The 17463-nt window shown below is 40.0% G+C and overlaps 1 protein-coding gene across 1 annotated transcript; it reads right to left on the reverse strand.

Annotated features, from left to right (window-relative positions):
- Positions 1 to 5438: 5438 nt before the first annotated feature.
- Positions 5439 to 16871, reverse strand: urod (uroporphyrinogen decarboxylase). The gene is made up of 10 exons (XM_080440365.1): positions 16711 to 16871; positions 14076 to 14188; positions 13465 to 13544; positions 12369 to 12431; positions 11849 to 12046; positions 10938 to 11099; positions 9986 to 10120; positions 8588 to 8688; positions 6748 to 6814; positions 5439 to 5967 (listed from the first exon to the last, which is right to left on the reverse strand). Exons 1-10 carry the CDS (start codon positions 16731 to 16733, stop codon positions 5800 to 5802), a joined length of 1110 nt encoding a protein of 369 aa, XP_080296491.1. The 5' UTR covers positions 16734 to 16871; the 3' UTR covers positions 5439 to 5799.
- Positions 16872 to 17463: the final 592 nt, after the last annotated feature.

Genomic DNA, 17463 nt, shown 5'->3' on the forward strand with positions numbered 1-17463 from the left:
TCTGGTGGAAGATATGGTCTATATCTGGGGGGGAATTCCTTACTGTAACGTGCTTTATTCATTTGACGTCGACAACCACAGATGGTCCAAACCCAATATTTCTGGTACTGTACCAGAGGACAGGCACTACCACTCAGCCTGTGTCTTGAGGAAGGTCATGTATATTCATGGAGGAGTCACCCAGCTGACTGGATACACTAATGACATCTACAAGCTGAACACCACCACAATGGTCTGGTCTTTAATTAACACCAGAGGAACTCCAGCACCTACTTCAACAGGTCATTCTGCCACCATCATCGGGACTAAGATGTTTGTATTTGGGGGCTACGGGGCCCATGGGGGATACTACAACGACATCAGAGTGTTTGACACAGAGACCAACTGCTGGCTGAGCACACCTTCTGCACAGATTCTTCCAGAAGGACGCTGTCATTCAGCCTTTGCCTACAATGGAGAGCTGTACATATTTGGTGGCAACAAGGACAACCAGAACTTCAATGATCTGTGGAAATTCAATCCACAGACCTGCTCATGGAAGAAGGTTAAGCCCAAAGGAAAAGCCCCGTGTGGGATATCTTGGATGGGTTGTTGCATGGTGGGAGATCGTATTATCGTCTTTGGAGGATGGCCCATATCTGATGACCTGTATGTCTTAGATTTAATGTCTAATCTGAAGATGTTATGCAAGCTAGCAGTTATTCAGTACCGTCTGGAGCAGTCTGAACTCCCACATAACATCAGGTGGGAACTGGCTGTCATGACTGCCAACAATAACTGAAAACAACATAGACCTATAAAAAGAGAAACAAACATGTGATACTAAATAGTATGTTAGTGTGTAAGGACACAGCTGGCCCTGTCCAAAATAGCAATTATGTATTTACATTAATTTAAGATAATAGTTTTTTTTATGTTGTGTCTCTTGAATTGATACGATAATTCATACCTGTAGTTTAATTTGGGGGATAATATGACGGAGTGTTTAACCATGAGGTTATACAGTTATCCAGTACGTAATAATGTCTCATTATAATTGGTTAATAAGAACAAACTCCATAAAATCATCAATGTATCCAGCAAGATAGCTGGGGTACGACATGAGAGTATGGCAGCAATGTATGAGACCCGGGTGCTTAGGAAGGGGAGAGCTATTGCTAGGGATAGAACGCAGCCGTTATACAGTCAATACCACTGTATATCTGCTATTTTTGAATAGCCAAAGTATAAAAAATGGATAAAGGGGTTGAAATGATTATGACGTTTTATTAACACATTGATTGCCTAGATCAAGTTAACTAGTTTTTACTAGTCTTTAGAATCCATCACTTGATTGCCAAGAACGAGTTTTTTTTTTAACATTTTTTTATTTGACCCAAAGACCAAGGAGATATGATTTTTCGAAGATCTAGACTCCCATCCACTTCCTTGTTAACTTAAAACTTAAAAATTCTGTATCTCGGCTCCTGAGTACTTTTTTTTTTTCAATGAAAAATCTCTGGCAATAAACTGCAAAAAATCTGAAATAATTCTGGCAGTCAATGTGTTAACTAATTTTGCTGGGGACCCCCTGGTATCCCCCCCCAAGGACCCCAGTTTGAGAACCAATGGCTTAGAGTTCAAAGCACACTCTGATAGTCATGTGATGATGATCCTGTTTTTGTGTGGGATCCTGGCCACGCCAACATTGTCAACAACAACAACAACAACAACTGGATTTACAGAACTAGAATCTACTTATAATCTGGTGATCCTCTGGCTTCCTGTCAGGAAAAACAACCATTTGGGATTAAGACTCTCCACCCAACCAATCACGTGCTGCTATCCATACAACATGTGTCATTAAAAAAAATGTAATGCCAAATTGTGTGTAAATAGAATTGAGCTTTTCCATCACTAGTCTCTTAAACAGTTTTAATTTTCATTAGCTAGAAGCTTAGTGATTGGACACTGCAGCCAAAATAATCATATTTGAACTGGGGACCCCCCACCCTGACAAGCACATGGAATTGTAGGAGTTGAGGCATTGCATTTTGTTCAACAGTTTAAAAAATTGTGAAAATTGCTGATCCACAAGCTCACAAGCTTGTAGATCAGCTATTTTCACAATCATTGCCTCTTTCTTATATTATTTGACAATTTGGCCAATGTTTGACCAGTTTCAATAGTATAGTTTGTTGATTACTTTTGACGCAGAAATGCTCTTTTATTAACCCATTGATACCTGGAACGCATCTGTGTCACTTTAGATTTCTTTAGGCTATTCAAAAATAGCAGATATACAAGTTCATAGCGCGGCACCGAGTGCCGCGCTATGAACTTGTAGATCTGCTATTTTTGAAAAATCGAGGAGAAAAAAAATTGGGTTTTTTTTCAATTTTTTTTTAGGATTTAGAAGACATTTCTAGAATCTTCTCAGGTCTTAATGGGTTAATTGATTAAAAGTCCTTCAATTGTAACTTTAGAAATGTGCAGATACCCTATGGTTTGTTTACTGTTGATATATATTTTTTTAACCACAAAAATATCCCTTACCCTACCTTTAATGTTCAAAATGTTTGAAAACGTTTGTATATTTTCACCACAATGGCATCACGGCCAAAATATAAGGGATACGCCAGGCTGAAAGTGGATCAACTTTCCCTCCCGTCTGTCAGGCCTCAGTCACTCATGATCAGGTTTCCCAGACATCTGGACCAGTAACATAACAGACCTACAAGCCCACTGAGATGATATCTGACACACAGGCCCATGTGTGAGGGCTTGTTCTCTGCTGAGTTCACCTGAGGAGGACACATAAAGCTAAGGAAACAGATGTATAAAGGTCATACCTTTATATCAGTGGTTCTCAATCTGTGGGTCGGGACCAGTGTTGCCAGATCCTGTGAGAGAAACAAGCAACCAGGTCTAGGAAAACCAGCCCAAAAGAAGCGACTATGGGCCACATGAGTACTTTAACATGTACATCAGCTATTTGAAAATAGCCGATCTACAAGCTCACAACGCGTCGCTTGTAGATCTGCTATTTTCAAATAAAATCTTGCAGGGAAATTATAATAGGCAGATCTGGCAACCCTGGTCGGGACCCCCATGGGGGTGATTTTTGGGGGGTCCCCAGATGACAGTGAAGTGACAATTTAATGACTTTTAAGACCTTTTTTAATACCTAAACAGAACTAGAAGTAATCAACAACCTACTGTATACTATAACAACTGTTCAAACATTGGCCAAATTGTCAAATAATATAAGAAAGAGGACCCCCAGGGGTCTTTGAGGAATTCCCAACTCCAGTATATCTGTACGCGCGCGCGCACACACACACGCGCGCGAAAAATAGCCGATCTACAAGCTCAGATCGGCTATTTTCATTATTTATCTGTGGAACAGAGTCAAACTAAATGTAATGCCTCAACTCCTACAATTCCAAGTGCTTGTCAGGATGGGGGGTCCCCAGTTCAAATATGATTATGTTGGGGGGTCCCCAGTTCATATAGGATTATTTTGGGGGGTCCCCAGTTCATATAGGATTATTTTGGGGGGTCCCCAGTTCATATAGGATTATTTTGGGGGGTCCCCAGTTCATATAGGATTATTTTGGGGGGGTCCCCAGTTCAAATATGATTATTTTGGGGGGTCCCCAGTTCAAATAGGATTATTTTGGGGGGGTCCCCAGTTCAAATAGGATTATTTTGGGGGGGTACCGGCCTGAAAAGGTTGAGAACCATTGCCTTAAGTTATATAGTCCCATACAGTATATACATTTCTATATAGAAGCGGGTTCACATCACTGCTCTGGCTGTTTTTAAGAGGCTCAGTCTGATGCATTTTAATCGGGTCTTTAACCCATTGAGACCTAAAGCCGATTCTACATGTCTCCTAAATCTCAACAGTATTCTGAAAAACCTATGTTTCTATATCAGTGGTCAAGGACCCCCAAAAGTATATGTATTTGGCCGCAGACCCCCATCAAAATATTTTTTCCAGGGACTCCCAGAAGCAAAGATTTGAGTTAAAAATGTTCGCTTTAAAAATATATCTATTCAAAGATTTGCACACATTTTCACGATTTTTCAAAAATAGCAGATCTACAAGCTCGTAGCGCGGCACTCGGTGCCGCGCTATGAGCTTGTATATCTGCTATTTTTGAATAGCCCAAAGTGTAAAATAATGCTTTTTAGCTCGAATAAAAAATGACACAGTTCCAGGTCTTAATGGGTTAAGGACAGCTTTAAGATGCTTCCACCATGGACATGGGATAACATAAGAGTGGAATACATTAAGAACAGTAATATGAGATTTTGTTGGTTGTGAGTGCACAAGGGGGGGGGGGGGTCCAATATAAGCAAGATATGGCAGAAACCTCTTATCTCCAGAATATTCTAACTTTTTAGGTTGTTTCGTAAATTAACAGCCTGCTTGATCATACTACAGCGTCACACAGAAGTATCAAAAATAGTAGATCTACAAGCTCGAAAAGCGGCACGAGGTATATCCGCCATTTTGATATTTGAATCCTGAACAGTAACAGTTTTAGACATATGAGGTTTCCACCCGACAGAGACAATATAGAATATTAAAGATAAAAACTGTGTAAAATCCAGTGTACATTATATATTTGACCCATTTTATTTGAAAGTAACATTTTTATCCAGTTTAAAACACAATCCTTGGTTTGACTGGATAGAAGGAAAAAAGAAAAGCTAAATATACACACTATACTAGTGGAGCTTATTCTTATAGTACATCAGCGTTTAATGTGGTATAATAATAACAGCATAATAAGACCACAGTGACCGTGACCATTAAGTCTCAACACAACAACCTCTGCTCTCAGGATGATGATCAGCATGTAATTCCCTACATAAACCACTTGTTTTTCCCAACGCTGCACTTGGGCTGATGACATTAACCAATAAAAATAAAAAAAAATACAAAACCAGATCCAGGGTTGAAAATGTACATGGCGAGGCATCTTACATTCTTTACTGAATTTCAAGACTATTGATGGAAAACATAACATAAAAGTAGTGTGCTCTGCTGGTACCATGTTATTACTTATTACAGATAATGTTCCTTTAAAATCCAATCTGTGAAGCAGCTGCAACAGCACTAATATGCTAATTATGTCAAATAATCGGTTCTATACATTCTGAGGTTCTTTACTTGAATATTTCCATGTTTTGTTTTGTTTTGTTTTTTTTTGGTCCATATGTACTTCCATAATCTTGGTCTTGGTTTTTAGGTACAAATACAGGCAGCAAAATTTGAATATTAAATGATCCAACTTTGAAAAAGGTTCATTTATAATTGTAATATCTAAATACTGGCTTAACGAGAATTTAAAAAACAAATCCGCATCTATAGCTAAGTCAACAAACAAACAAAAAAAATCTGTATTACACAAACTGTGTGATTCCCTAAATCCCTTTAACCCCCCCCCCCCCCCCCACACACACACACACACACAGAACATGTTGTTTGCTGTTTATCCAGTAGAGAACATTGCATATGGATTTATACATGATGAAAAACCATTTCAGTGCTGCTTTGTTATGGTTTATGAATCGATCAGCCTTGGAGGGCTTATGTTCATATTACATGGCAAATTAATTTGGCTGTTGTATACAGTATGGCCAGTATATTACGGCATGAGCATTGATGAATACTAGTATTCACTAATACTAATACCATTACAATATTTTATCACTGTAAACATTTCAGTTTTTCTTTTAAAATTTGGTTCATGTTGCTGTGAGGTGTTTGTGTGAACTTGAACTTGACAAAATGGGTTATTTTTTTTAGTTCTTGTTGAGGATCATCTGGCGAGAGTGTGTGTGAACGGCTTCTACGAAGGCTCCCACGCTCTCCGGGTCCATGTCGGGGTACATGCCGTGTCCCAGGTTGGCAATGTACCCTCTGGTACCGAAACCTTCCACCATCTTCTTCACGATCTCTGAAATACGCTCCTGGGGAAGGGGGGTGGGGGTGGGGTTAGAAGAACGAGGGAAATTAAGATGGTGAAACGTTACAGAGAAAGAAAATCAAAGGATGATTTAAGTGTCAAAAGAACATATATTTTTAATGAGCCTGGAGTCCCAGTTTAACCATTAAGACCTGGAACGCATCTGTGTCATTTTTAGATTTGAGCTAAAAAGCATTATTTTACACTTTGGCTATTCAAAAATAGCAGATATACAAGCTGGTAGCGCGGCACCGAGTGCCGCACTACCAGCTTGTAGATCTGCTATTTTTTTTTTATCGTGAAAATGTGTACAAATCTTTGAATATATATATTTTTTTAAGCAAACATTTTTAACTCAAATCTTTGCTTCTGGGGGATTCTACAAATGTCTTCTAAATCCTAATCCTTTTTTTTGTTAAACTTATGTTGCTATATATCAGTGATTCTCAAACTTTTTCATGCAAGGACCACCCAAAATGATATGTATTTGGCCGCCAACCACCATCTCAAAATATTTTGTTCCAGGGACCCCCCAGAAGCAAAGATTTGTGTTAAAAATGTTCACTTTAAAAATATATATATATATATTCAAAGATTTAGACACATTTTCTAGATTTAGGAGACATGTAGAATCGGCTTCAGGTCTTAATGGGTTAATTGAAATTTTTGGATGTGCTACCCTTTTGGGATTTTTTTAAATTCCTTCTTTTGATGTGTATACTGGACTTTGGGTCTAGCAACCTCTTTTTCTTATGTGTACAAATCCAAGTATTGGAGGTTTTACCTTTGGTCCGTAGAGGGCACATGGATCCATGTTGCCCTGCAGGCTGACCTTGCCCCCTGTACGCTCCCTGAAAAATATACACACAACAAAAAGTTTTAATTTGAGTCACTTGAGTGTCAGTGCAGTGTGCGCTGCTGGGTGCATACGCACGCACGCACGCAAACACACACACACGCACACGCACACGCACACGCACACGCTGAAACAAATGTTTTACTACAGTGCTGGACAGAGATGGTTAACCTGGCTGGAACCACGTTAACCATTTACCAACCACTACCATCAGTATTAATACACCTGGCTTCTCTACTGTTGCATTGTGTACAGACTCACTTCCTGATTTTTAACAGAACCTTTTTCTGTTTACTTTGAAATGTATTGCTACTTTTATTTTGTATATTTATCAGACGTTTTTTTATCTTATCAGTGTGAAGAGATTGGAGAGTTGTTCCTATACTATGTTCCATACCTATACTATGTTTCTATCCTATATATATGTATAATATCTTTAATTATTCCTTTAAAAAAATGTTTTTGTTTGTTTATCTATTGATCTAAAATACATATTATCTATGTCAATATTTAACTACTTTCAGTCTCAACCTGGCGTTCCTATTTTGGGCATGCCATAAAAAGGCGAAAATTCAACAAAAAAAAAATGTGATGAACGATAATCAAAATATGCTTAAAACCTAAAATGCTACTTTCGTTAACCACTTGAATCCCCAGCATCCTTATTCTGGGGGTAACGTTGTAGATCTGCAATTTTTTGGTGAATTGACCGAAAGCATTCTTTACAGGTTAGTTTGATCAAGTATAGAGGGTTTAAGTGGTGCTGAATTTGCAGCAATTCATCCCAGCGTATGACGGAGGACATTTTCACCATAAATTAAAATCTCTGCGATACGATTATTGTGAGCGTTTTTTTATCACGATAAACGATAATGATTCTGGTCCCATCCCCAGTAGAGTGATAGAGTGATAGAGGGATAGAGGGAGGACTAAGCAGGAGGATTTGACGAGCGCCCGAGAGGCAGCTGACACACTGGGACAGTTCTCAAAAGGTGAAATGCAGGTCAACCTGTGACCAACAGACCAGCTGACCCAGAGAGTACTCCTCTGGCTCATAGTAGACTTAAGTAGAAGGGATCCCAGTGGCTTGGTGTGTGTGTGTGTGTGTGTGTGTGTGTGTGTGTGTGTGTGTGTGTGTGTGTGTGTGTGTGTGTGTGTGTGTGTGTGTGTGTGTGTGTGTGTGTGTGTGTGTGTGTGTGTGTGTGTGTGTGTGTGTGTGTGTGTGTGTGTGTGTGTGTGTGTGTGTGTGTGTGTGTGTGTACGTGCATGCTTCCACAATATTTGTGCAATGTGCAAACCACTTGTGAGATAGATCACTCGATATAGAGTAAAAACTCTGAATAGGTTTAATTAAACAAGGATAAACCAGTCCTGGCCTTGGCTTTGAACTGGCCCTCTGGACCTTGCATACATACATGTATGTGTGTGTGTGTGTGTGTGTGTGTGTGTGTGTGTGTGTCTCTCTCACAGGAGCATATATGTATGTGTGTGTCTCACAGGAGCATACATGTATGTGTGTGTCTCACAGGAGCATATATGTATGTGTGTGTCTCATATGAGCATGTGAAGAAACAAGTGGAGGAGTAGGTTAACGTTTCACAACACACCTCTGTCCATTAGAGTGCTTGTTAGTGTGTGTGGTGAATAATGTGGGATTAGACTAGAGAGTGACTTCACACACAGGTCGCTGTGTTGCTGTCAAAGTGTGTGTGTGTGTGTGTGTGTGTGTGTGTGTGTGTGTGTGTGTGTGTGTGTGTGTGTGTGTTACCGTGCTGATGAAGGATCGATGGTCCAATCCAGACCGACGACCTCGTAGTGAGACTGAGACAGGTCTTCTAGAGCGTAGTGTGCGTCCTTTGCAAAGACAATCTGTACACACACACACACACACACACACACACACACACACACACACACACACACACACACACACACACACACACACACACACACACACACACACACACACACACACACACACACACACACACACACACACACACACACACACACGAAAGGAGAAGTTACAGGGGATACTTTGAAATCAACCTTTTCCTCCTGGCAACATGAACCATTGTTGGTACAATGGCTCCACCTGCTGGTGGTATATCTGGTGGTGATGTGTGACTGAATTGATGTGTGTATTGTGTGTGAACTGTGCAGACTGCCGGTGATGCATATGACATTAAAATGCAACATGTTAAGTATTTGTTTTCATAAATCCCCCCCGCCATGCGGCAGAGGGGGAATTTAAATTCTGTGGGTTTTAATAAATGCTGAACCAATTAAAAGTATTAACAAGAGCTTGTGACTTAACCCATTAAGACCTGAGGCGATTCTTTAAAAAAAAATCTAAATACTAACAGTTTTTGGAAAAAAAATCTAAAGTTTTTTTTTTCCAAGATTTTTCAAAAATAGCAGATCTACAAGCTCATAGCGCGGCACTCGGTGCCGCGCTATGAGCTTGTAGATCTGCTATTTTTGAATCGCCAAAGAAATCTAAAGTGACACAGATGCGTTCCAGGTAATTGGGACAGTGGAGGACTACAGCCGACAGTGACCATATGTATGTTACATACAGTATGACATGTGTGTGCACATACAGTACAGTATGACATTGTACAGTACTAGTGTTGATTTCGTCGACTAAAACTATGACGAAAAATTGTTGTTGAATACCTATTTTCACTGACGAAAACTAAATAAAAACTAAATAAAAGCTATGATGACTAAAACTAAGACTAAATATATTGACAATTTCGTCAACAAATAACTAGACTAAAACGTCAGTGAGGGATCTAGTGGAGAAGAGATCCAGTAGAACTAAAAGACAAGTCATTTTATGTTTGGTTGCGCTCACGTTCCGAAAATAGCTGAACTACAAGCTCACAACGCGTCACAGTGCAACGTGTTGTGAGCTGGTAGATCTGCTATTTTGGCATGCAGCTATAAGTATAATTAGATTTAGTCAACTAAAATCTTATGATATTTAATCGACTAAAACTAGATTAACACTAAAACATTTCAGGTGACTAAAATATGACTAAAACTAAATGGAATTTCATTCAAAAGACTGACTAAAACTAAATCAAAATGTGCTGTACAGTATGACATATGTGTGCACATACAGCACTGTACAGTATGTCCTCCTGTGTGTCTCTCTCACCATGGGTACGTCCTGGCCTGAATCCTTCAGCTTGTCTTTGACCCTGCGGGCGATGTCTCGTAGGTAGGGCAGGGAGAACTCCTTAAACTCCACGGGTCCCAGGATGCCAGCGTTGGACTCAAACACCTGCAGAGCCTGGACAGCAGCAGCAGCAGCAGCAGCAGCAGCAGCAGCAGCAGCAGCAGCAGCAGCAGCAGCAGCAGCAGCAGCAGCAGCAGCAGCATCACAGGGGGTTAGCAGAGAAACACCACAGAATACATGGATTAAAGCTGAATGAAATCTCACCCCTGAAAATGTCTGTATGCTCAAGTCATAATAGATGAACCTTCTCCAAAAAATAGCAGATCTACGGAACAAACAACAGGCTGTGATCCATCTCTCTAATGATCCTCTGTACAGAATGTAGAGGCTTCAATGGGACTGGAGCAGTGGTGGAAAAAGTACTCAAATTCTTTACTTAAGTAAAAGTACCAATACTGCAATATAGAAATACTCTGTTACAAGTAAAAGTCCAGAATTCAAAATTTACTTGAGTAAAAGTACAAAAGTATTGGCTTCAAAATGTACTTAAAGTACCAAAAGTAAAAGTACTAAAATGTTTGAAAATAGCAGATCTACAAGCTCACAACGCGTCGCAGCTTGTAGATCTGCTATTTTCAAATAGCCTAGGTATGAAATAGGGCTAAAGTGGGTAATGTATGTTTCATAATATCATAATTTATAGAGTAACTAGAGATAAAAGTAACTAGTAACTAAAGTTTTCAAATAATTGTAGTGGAGTAAAAGTACAATATTTGCCTCTGAGATGTAATGGGAGTAGAAGTAAAAGTACAGAAAATGGGAAATACTCCAGTGAAGTAAAAATTCCTCAAAAGTGTACTTAAGTACAGTACTTGAGTAAATGTACTTAGTTACTTTACACCACTGGACTGGAGACAGTCGTGTCCCTCACCTGCGCCCCCGCAGCCACCTGTCCCAGCAGATAGTCCACCACCACGTCGGTCAGCATCTTCAGCAGCATGTGGCTGGACTCCGGGTGGCGGTACAGCCATCGTTTAGCCTTAGAGAGAGTCTTGGAGCCTCCGCCTTCTATCATGTAGGCCATCAGCGTCCACTGTGGAGAGGAGATGTCATCTGTTCCTCATTTCCGTTCAAAGTATCGTTATAAATTATTTTATATCGGAATTTCCCTTTCTGATAGGCAGCAAGCTATATATGCTTCGATTATTTTGATTTATATTAATAAAAATTTGCACGACTGTAAAAATGAAACTAAAGCGGGGATGAGGCGTCGCATCCGCTTTTATCCTCTGATAATCTTCAGAGCTTCCGTTGCTCCAGACTGTATGACGGAAGTATTTACCATTTTTAGGGAGGAAACAGTCTGGCCACACGAGACAAGGAAACCTGGGACTGTAGTTAACCCATTAAATCCGGGAACACATCTGTGTCACTTTAGATTTCTTTGGCTATTCAAAACATACCAGATATACAAGCTCATAACGCGGCACAGAGTGCCGCGCTATGGGCTTGTAGATCTGCTATTTTTGAAAAAATAATATTGAAAATGTCTGAAAATCTTTGAATATAATACATTTTTAACTCAAATCTTTGCTTCCCTGGAACAAAGTTTGAGAACCACTGATATTATAGCAACATAGGTTTCAGGAAAAAAACCTGTTGTAGAATCACCCAGAAGCAAAGATTTGAGTTACAAACGTTCACTTTAAAAATATATATATTATATTCAAACATGTTTTCAAGATTTTAAAAAAATAATGTGTTAGCGGCCTAAATGGGTAAATGGACTAAATGCAGTCTTATTTGTAAAGATATGTGAATGCATTTATATGTGTGTCTTACCGGTGCTCCAGTGAACCCGATGAGCGGCACCTTGCCCTCTATCTTGTGTCTGGTCAGGGTGAGGGCCTTGAACACGTAGCCCAGCTCCTTCTGGACGTCCACCTTGGTCTTCAGGAGCTGCAGGTCCTCTGGCTCCTTCAGAGGCTCTGGGAAGGTGGGGCCTTTACCTGGAACCATCTGGACCTCCATACCCATGGCCTGGAGGGAGATAGGAGATAAGACTTTAGTTAATCTTTGTTGAATACAGGCAGAGTGTGGTGAGGTGATCTATATTGTAGGATGGGTCCCCACATGATTTTTTTTTTGGAGGCGGGGTTTAAGTAACACAGCTTCCAAGATCATTTGACCATGTGGTTATATCTAGAGACGTCTGTTATTGTTTACCTGTGGTATAACCAGGACGTCTGTTATTGTTTACCTGTGGTATAACCAGGATGTCTGTTATTGTTTACCTGTGGTATAACCAGGATGTCTGTTATTGTTTACCTGTGGTATAACCAGGATGTCTGTTATTGTTTACCTGTGGTATAACCAGGATGTCTGAGAAGATGATCGCAGCATCAAAGGGGAAACGTCTCAGAGGCTGAGGGAGCAAAATACACATACAAATGAGAAATCTATTGTACAAACTACATAAATGCCACCCTAGTAGTGATGAGCGGGCCGACCCGTAACCCGCGCCGCGGTGGTCGAGTCAGGATTTCAGAGGCAATTATGCGGGCTGCGGGTGACTGAGTCAGCCGCTCTCACACGCAAAAAAAATAATAAAAAAAACTATTTTGAACAACATGCTTGTTTATTTACCCCATGACAATGTTGTGCTACTGTAGACATTTAAAGTGACTTTGGGTACTTAAAAGAGCTCTATATAAATCTGAGCTACTATGATGATTATCTTTTTTTTCCCACCGCGGGTCGCAGGGCGGGTTGAGCCATAGATTTATATATGGGTTCGCGGGGCGGGTTGGGTTCCGTGGCGGGGCGGGTCATGAAAAAACCTGACCCGCCCATCACTACACCCTAGTATATTCATGCATGCTGCAAAGTCAGTAAGTCACACACCAAAAGTAGGCTTTATATACTTGTAAAGGCTTAGTTTTTAACTATATAATTTCCAGTGGAATTAGTGCCAGTTTGTAACCTTTTCTTTAAAAAGACTTTGTGGAACAGTCAAGCTTAATTAGTAGTAATCAAAATAAAAAAGCTTCCATTTGGGAAATCCAGTACAGTGCACTCTTTGGTCATATACCCTCAAACTGTGCATTCTAAAGCCAGGGACCAGGGGTGTAGTGGAGGTGGGGAGCACCGCTCCACTAGTTCAGAGACTTTGACTAGTTGTTTGAGCTGCAAGCGCCCGCACATGCACGGATATGCCCGTGCGTACCCGTGGGGGTACGTCTACCTTGCGTATCGATCACATGCTCGCGTGTGTGCACATGCATGTGACGTAGCACGCCACTAGTAAAACTAAATCCACGGTACACCACTGCCAGGGACTCAGCCTGAGTTGACTTTCATCATGTAATGTGTTTTCAAGATGAAAACGTTGAGGGAGATAATGGGTGAAAACGTGAGGATGTTGGAGTGCTGAGCAACCAGTCAAAATGTCTCTCTACCTGTAATGTGAGTTCACAGCAGGCCTGTGGAGACTGACAGGTCTCGAAGAAGTCTTTTCCCGCCCTCGACTCACGGAACTCTACAAACACACGCACACACACACACACACACACACACACACACACGCACACACACACGCACACACACACACACACACACAGGACAGCAGGTTGTGTCAATAGATTATAATAATAATCATCTTTATACACGGAAAACTCATGAGTTAATTTAACAGTGTAACTAGTATTATGTCCACTGGTAAATTATTGAGTGCCCTAAATTCAACATGACAAAAAATGTCAAAAGAAAACATACAGCCATTCCTTGTCTCAGTACAAGAGCATGTAACTACAATCACAGCAGTTGTGTTAGTGATATTCTATTAACATACTCTACTACAGTCTGGTCAAAAATCAAAATAATGTTTCACTAAAAATAAGTTATGGATTGCAGCTTTAAGTAGGATATTTTTTCAAACTAACTTTGGTATGTGGTCAGGTTTAGACCTGGCTCAGGGAAGAGGACGCCCCTGCCATGCATAGTCCTCCATGAGCACCGTTATGAAATAATGTATTTACATCAGACAGAGACACAAGGAGGTTCATTGTACCTGGCAGGTAGCGTCCAGCCTGTCTCATACACCACACAGGGACATGTGGCGTCTCCTGTCCTCGGCAAGCGCGCAGGAACGAATCGTTCTTCAGTGCGGGGAAGTCTTTGGGACTGGAGACAAAAATGACAAACAATAGACATCATGAAGGACATTATGCCAGCTGAATGACATGCCTTAACCCTTAACCGCAAGTGTGGTGTAATGCGGTGGGCAGGCGAGATTTTTTTTTTAACCCCCCCCTCTTAGTTGGGCAGGCGACCGCCTGTCCTGCCTCTACAGTGGGTACGCCTCTGAACTCACCTCCAGGGTAAAATGTGTCTCTTAAACTTTAGCACCACTTCAAAATGAATATGAATACATTTTTAAGAAAAAACATCACCATAAGATTTGATTTTTTTGGTAATTCACACGTATATACATTTATGGCTGCAAAAAAAAAATTTGCGGATAACTTTTAACCTCAAGTCCACAAGGGTGTAATCTATGCAAAAATGCATTGAAAAAGTAGTGCCCAGACGTGTGAACGAAATGTCACTTTTTCATGGTTCACCTTATGGCCTATTCAAGGCATATTAGTTGTTTTCCCCCAGCTACACAGCTCTTATGTATTTCAAACTTCCTCTCCATCAGATGATTTGATTAGATATTATTTGGGCTTCTGTTTTAGTTACTTAGATTTAGGACTGGGCAATATATAATTTTACATCGATAGTGATGAGATTACTAGATATTGACTGGGACTTTGGATGCTATAATATTGTAATATGGCATACTGTACGTGTTTCCCTGGTTTTAAAGGCTGCATTGAGTAATAGCTGTTCTATTATTTGCCCTTACCCACTTAATTACATCAGCATTAACTGAAGATTATTTTATTTTAAAATGTAACATTTTCCTGTTAGCCTAGTACAGTGGTTCTCAAACTTTTCCATGTCAAGGACCCCCACATTGATATGCATTTGGCCGCAGACACTCTGAAAAGGTTTTGTACCAGGTACCCCCAGAAAAGAAGATTTATGTCAAAACATTTTAGATATTTTTCAAAACATTTAAAAAAGATTAGATACCAGCTCGCAGCACGGCACAAAGTTACACGCTGATAGTTTGTACAGTAGATCTGCTATTTTTGAATAGCCAAATGGATAAAGTGGTTAAAATGATTGTGATGCTGTATTAACACATTTTGCTGGGGACCCCCTAACCCTAACCCCTAATTAGCACGGTCTCTAACCCCCCGGAGACCGCGGGGGCAGTAACATGCCACTTATTGGACACAGGCCAGGGTCTGATCAGCCTCGGTCAGGTCGCCTGGAGTAGGGCGTCTGTTGCAAGACCCGAAACACCCAGTGACTCCAGGTAACAACACTGATGATGTGTCCAAGTTTGTGCATCAGTTGATGTTTTATTGACTGAACCCATCTGCATTGGAGAACAAAAGAAGGCTCTAACAGCTGTAGGTTTAAAGCCTTTAGTTTACGATAAGGTTAAAGGTAGGGTAAGTGATTTTCTTTGGTTAAAATAAGTGTTAAATAGCTCTATATTCTGATAGTACTCATTGCTATAGTGTTTGTTCAGTAAAAGGAGTCTCCAGCTCTTTATAAAACAGAGAATGCATTTCCAATTTTATCCAATCAGGATAGAGAACTCAATCAGGATATAGATTAAACAAGTGAAATTGGAAGTGATGACACTAAGAAATGAGCATGCAAAATTGGAACTGGAAGACTATAAAAATGAAGCTTAAAAATTGGTACTTTCTCCTGATTGGCTGAGATTTTGACACCTACCGGAAAATGTATTTTCTGTTAATTAAAGAGCTGGAGAGACGGGAAGACTCCTGTTACTGAACAAACACTCTATAGCAATGATTACTATCAGAATATAGTGCTTTAACCTTTTAACAAAATACTTTTTGTTTTAACCAAAAAAATATCACTTACCCTACCTTTAACCATCTTCTCTTGACTCTTATCTGAACTGTGGACCAACAGCTCCTCCCTAACAACCACTCTGCTCATCCTGTAGATAACACTCCTCTCCTCTCTTATCTTCCTCCAGCAGTGGAATAACGGTTGAATGAAAAGCTGCGAGTAGAAATAGCAGATCTACAAGCTCACAACGTTTGGCTTCCACTACATCACAGAGGCAAATATTGTACTTTTTACTCCACTACAATTATTTGACAACTACAGTTACTAGTTACTTTGAACGATTTGAATTATTACAAAACATACATTAACCACTTCAGCCCAATTTAAACTTTGGCAATTTGAAAATAGCAGATCTACAAGTGCAAATCGTGCCGCGAAGTGACGCGTTGTGAGCTTGTAGATCTGCTATTTTCCTACGATATTTATACATTTGAAAACTTGAAATGGCACATTCTGCATAATGAGTACTTTCTACTTTTGGTACTTTAAGTACATGTTTTTTACTTGTAACAAAGTGTTTCTACACTGCAGACAGTATTGATACTTATTTTAAGCAAAACCTGTGAGCACTTTTTACACCCACTGTCCAACAGTGAAAGCTGTCGCTAACGTTAAGTGTTTCATAATAACGATACAGATGGTGTTACTGTATAATATGTATTATTACCATGTTATTACTGTCTGATATCAGGTGTACTTACAGTATGAGGTCGTCCTTGTCCATGGTGGTGATTAGAAGATGTTTCCACAGATGATCAGAGTTCTTCTAAGAGATAGAAGATGGTTTCAGAGTCCTTCTTCTCTCCACAGCCTCCACTCTGTCATTCAAACTGTTTCTCTTGCACAACTCTCCTCCTCTGCTTCAGGGCGCGGCCATCTTTGCATGGTCACGTGATGCATCATGTGATCATATGACGCCACGAGGAAACTGAACTGTCATTTCACATTAAAAGCTCACTATGAACATGTTCCCCATTTAACAAAATAAATACAAATAATAGCCCAATAATAATAATTTGAGCCAAAACATTTGACAAATGGGCAGTGTTGCAAAGTAACTAAGTACATGTACTCAAGTGCTGTATGTAACAGAGAGGTCCTCTGTTACTGATGTTTGGCACTTTTGCACAGTTGTATTTTGCATAATTATGCAACAATAAATAATGTTGTAGTATGAGAATAATTATTGGTGTAGTTCATGGCGTTTTAATAGATGTTATGAGAGTTAATGTTATCTGTATTTATGTATTTGTATTATTTGGTAATCTACCCCTTGACATGGTGGAGTCCAAACTAATTGCCTCCAGCTGAGTATAAAAGGCTGCCAGAAACAACCATATTCAGTTGGTGGTAGGATGAGAGCAGGACACCACCATGTCACCTGTGTGGAGAGCTTCCTGTGTTTGTGTTTTTTGTATTGTTGGTGAACAATTAGAATAAAACACCTTTTTGGT

The sequence above is a fragment of the Gymnoscopelus braueri genome (assembly GCF_963280865.1).
Source record: "Gymnoscopelus braueri genome assembly, chromosome: 10".
NCBI lineage: Eukaryota > Metazoa > Chordata > Actinopteri > Myctophiformes > Myctophidae > Gymnoscopelus > Gymnoscopelus braueri.

Bases quoted from the DNA above. Each gene is read 5' to 3' on its own strand.
- urod (XM_080440365.1), bottom strand. From the start codon at position 16,733: ATGGACAAGGACGACCTCATACT. The intron at 6,815-8,587 runs GTAACACACACA...TATATTTTTCAG, and splicing joins ATCGATCCTTCATCAGCACG to GGAGCGTACAGGGGGCAAGG. The intron at 5,968-6,747 runs GTAAAACCTCCA...CCCCTTCCCCAG, and splicing joins GTGCCCTCTACGGACCAAAG to GAGCGTATTTCAGAGATCGT.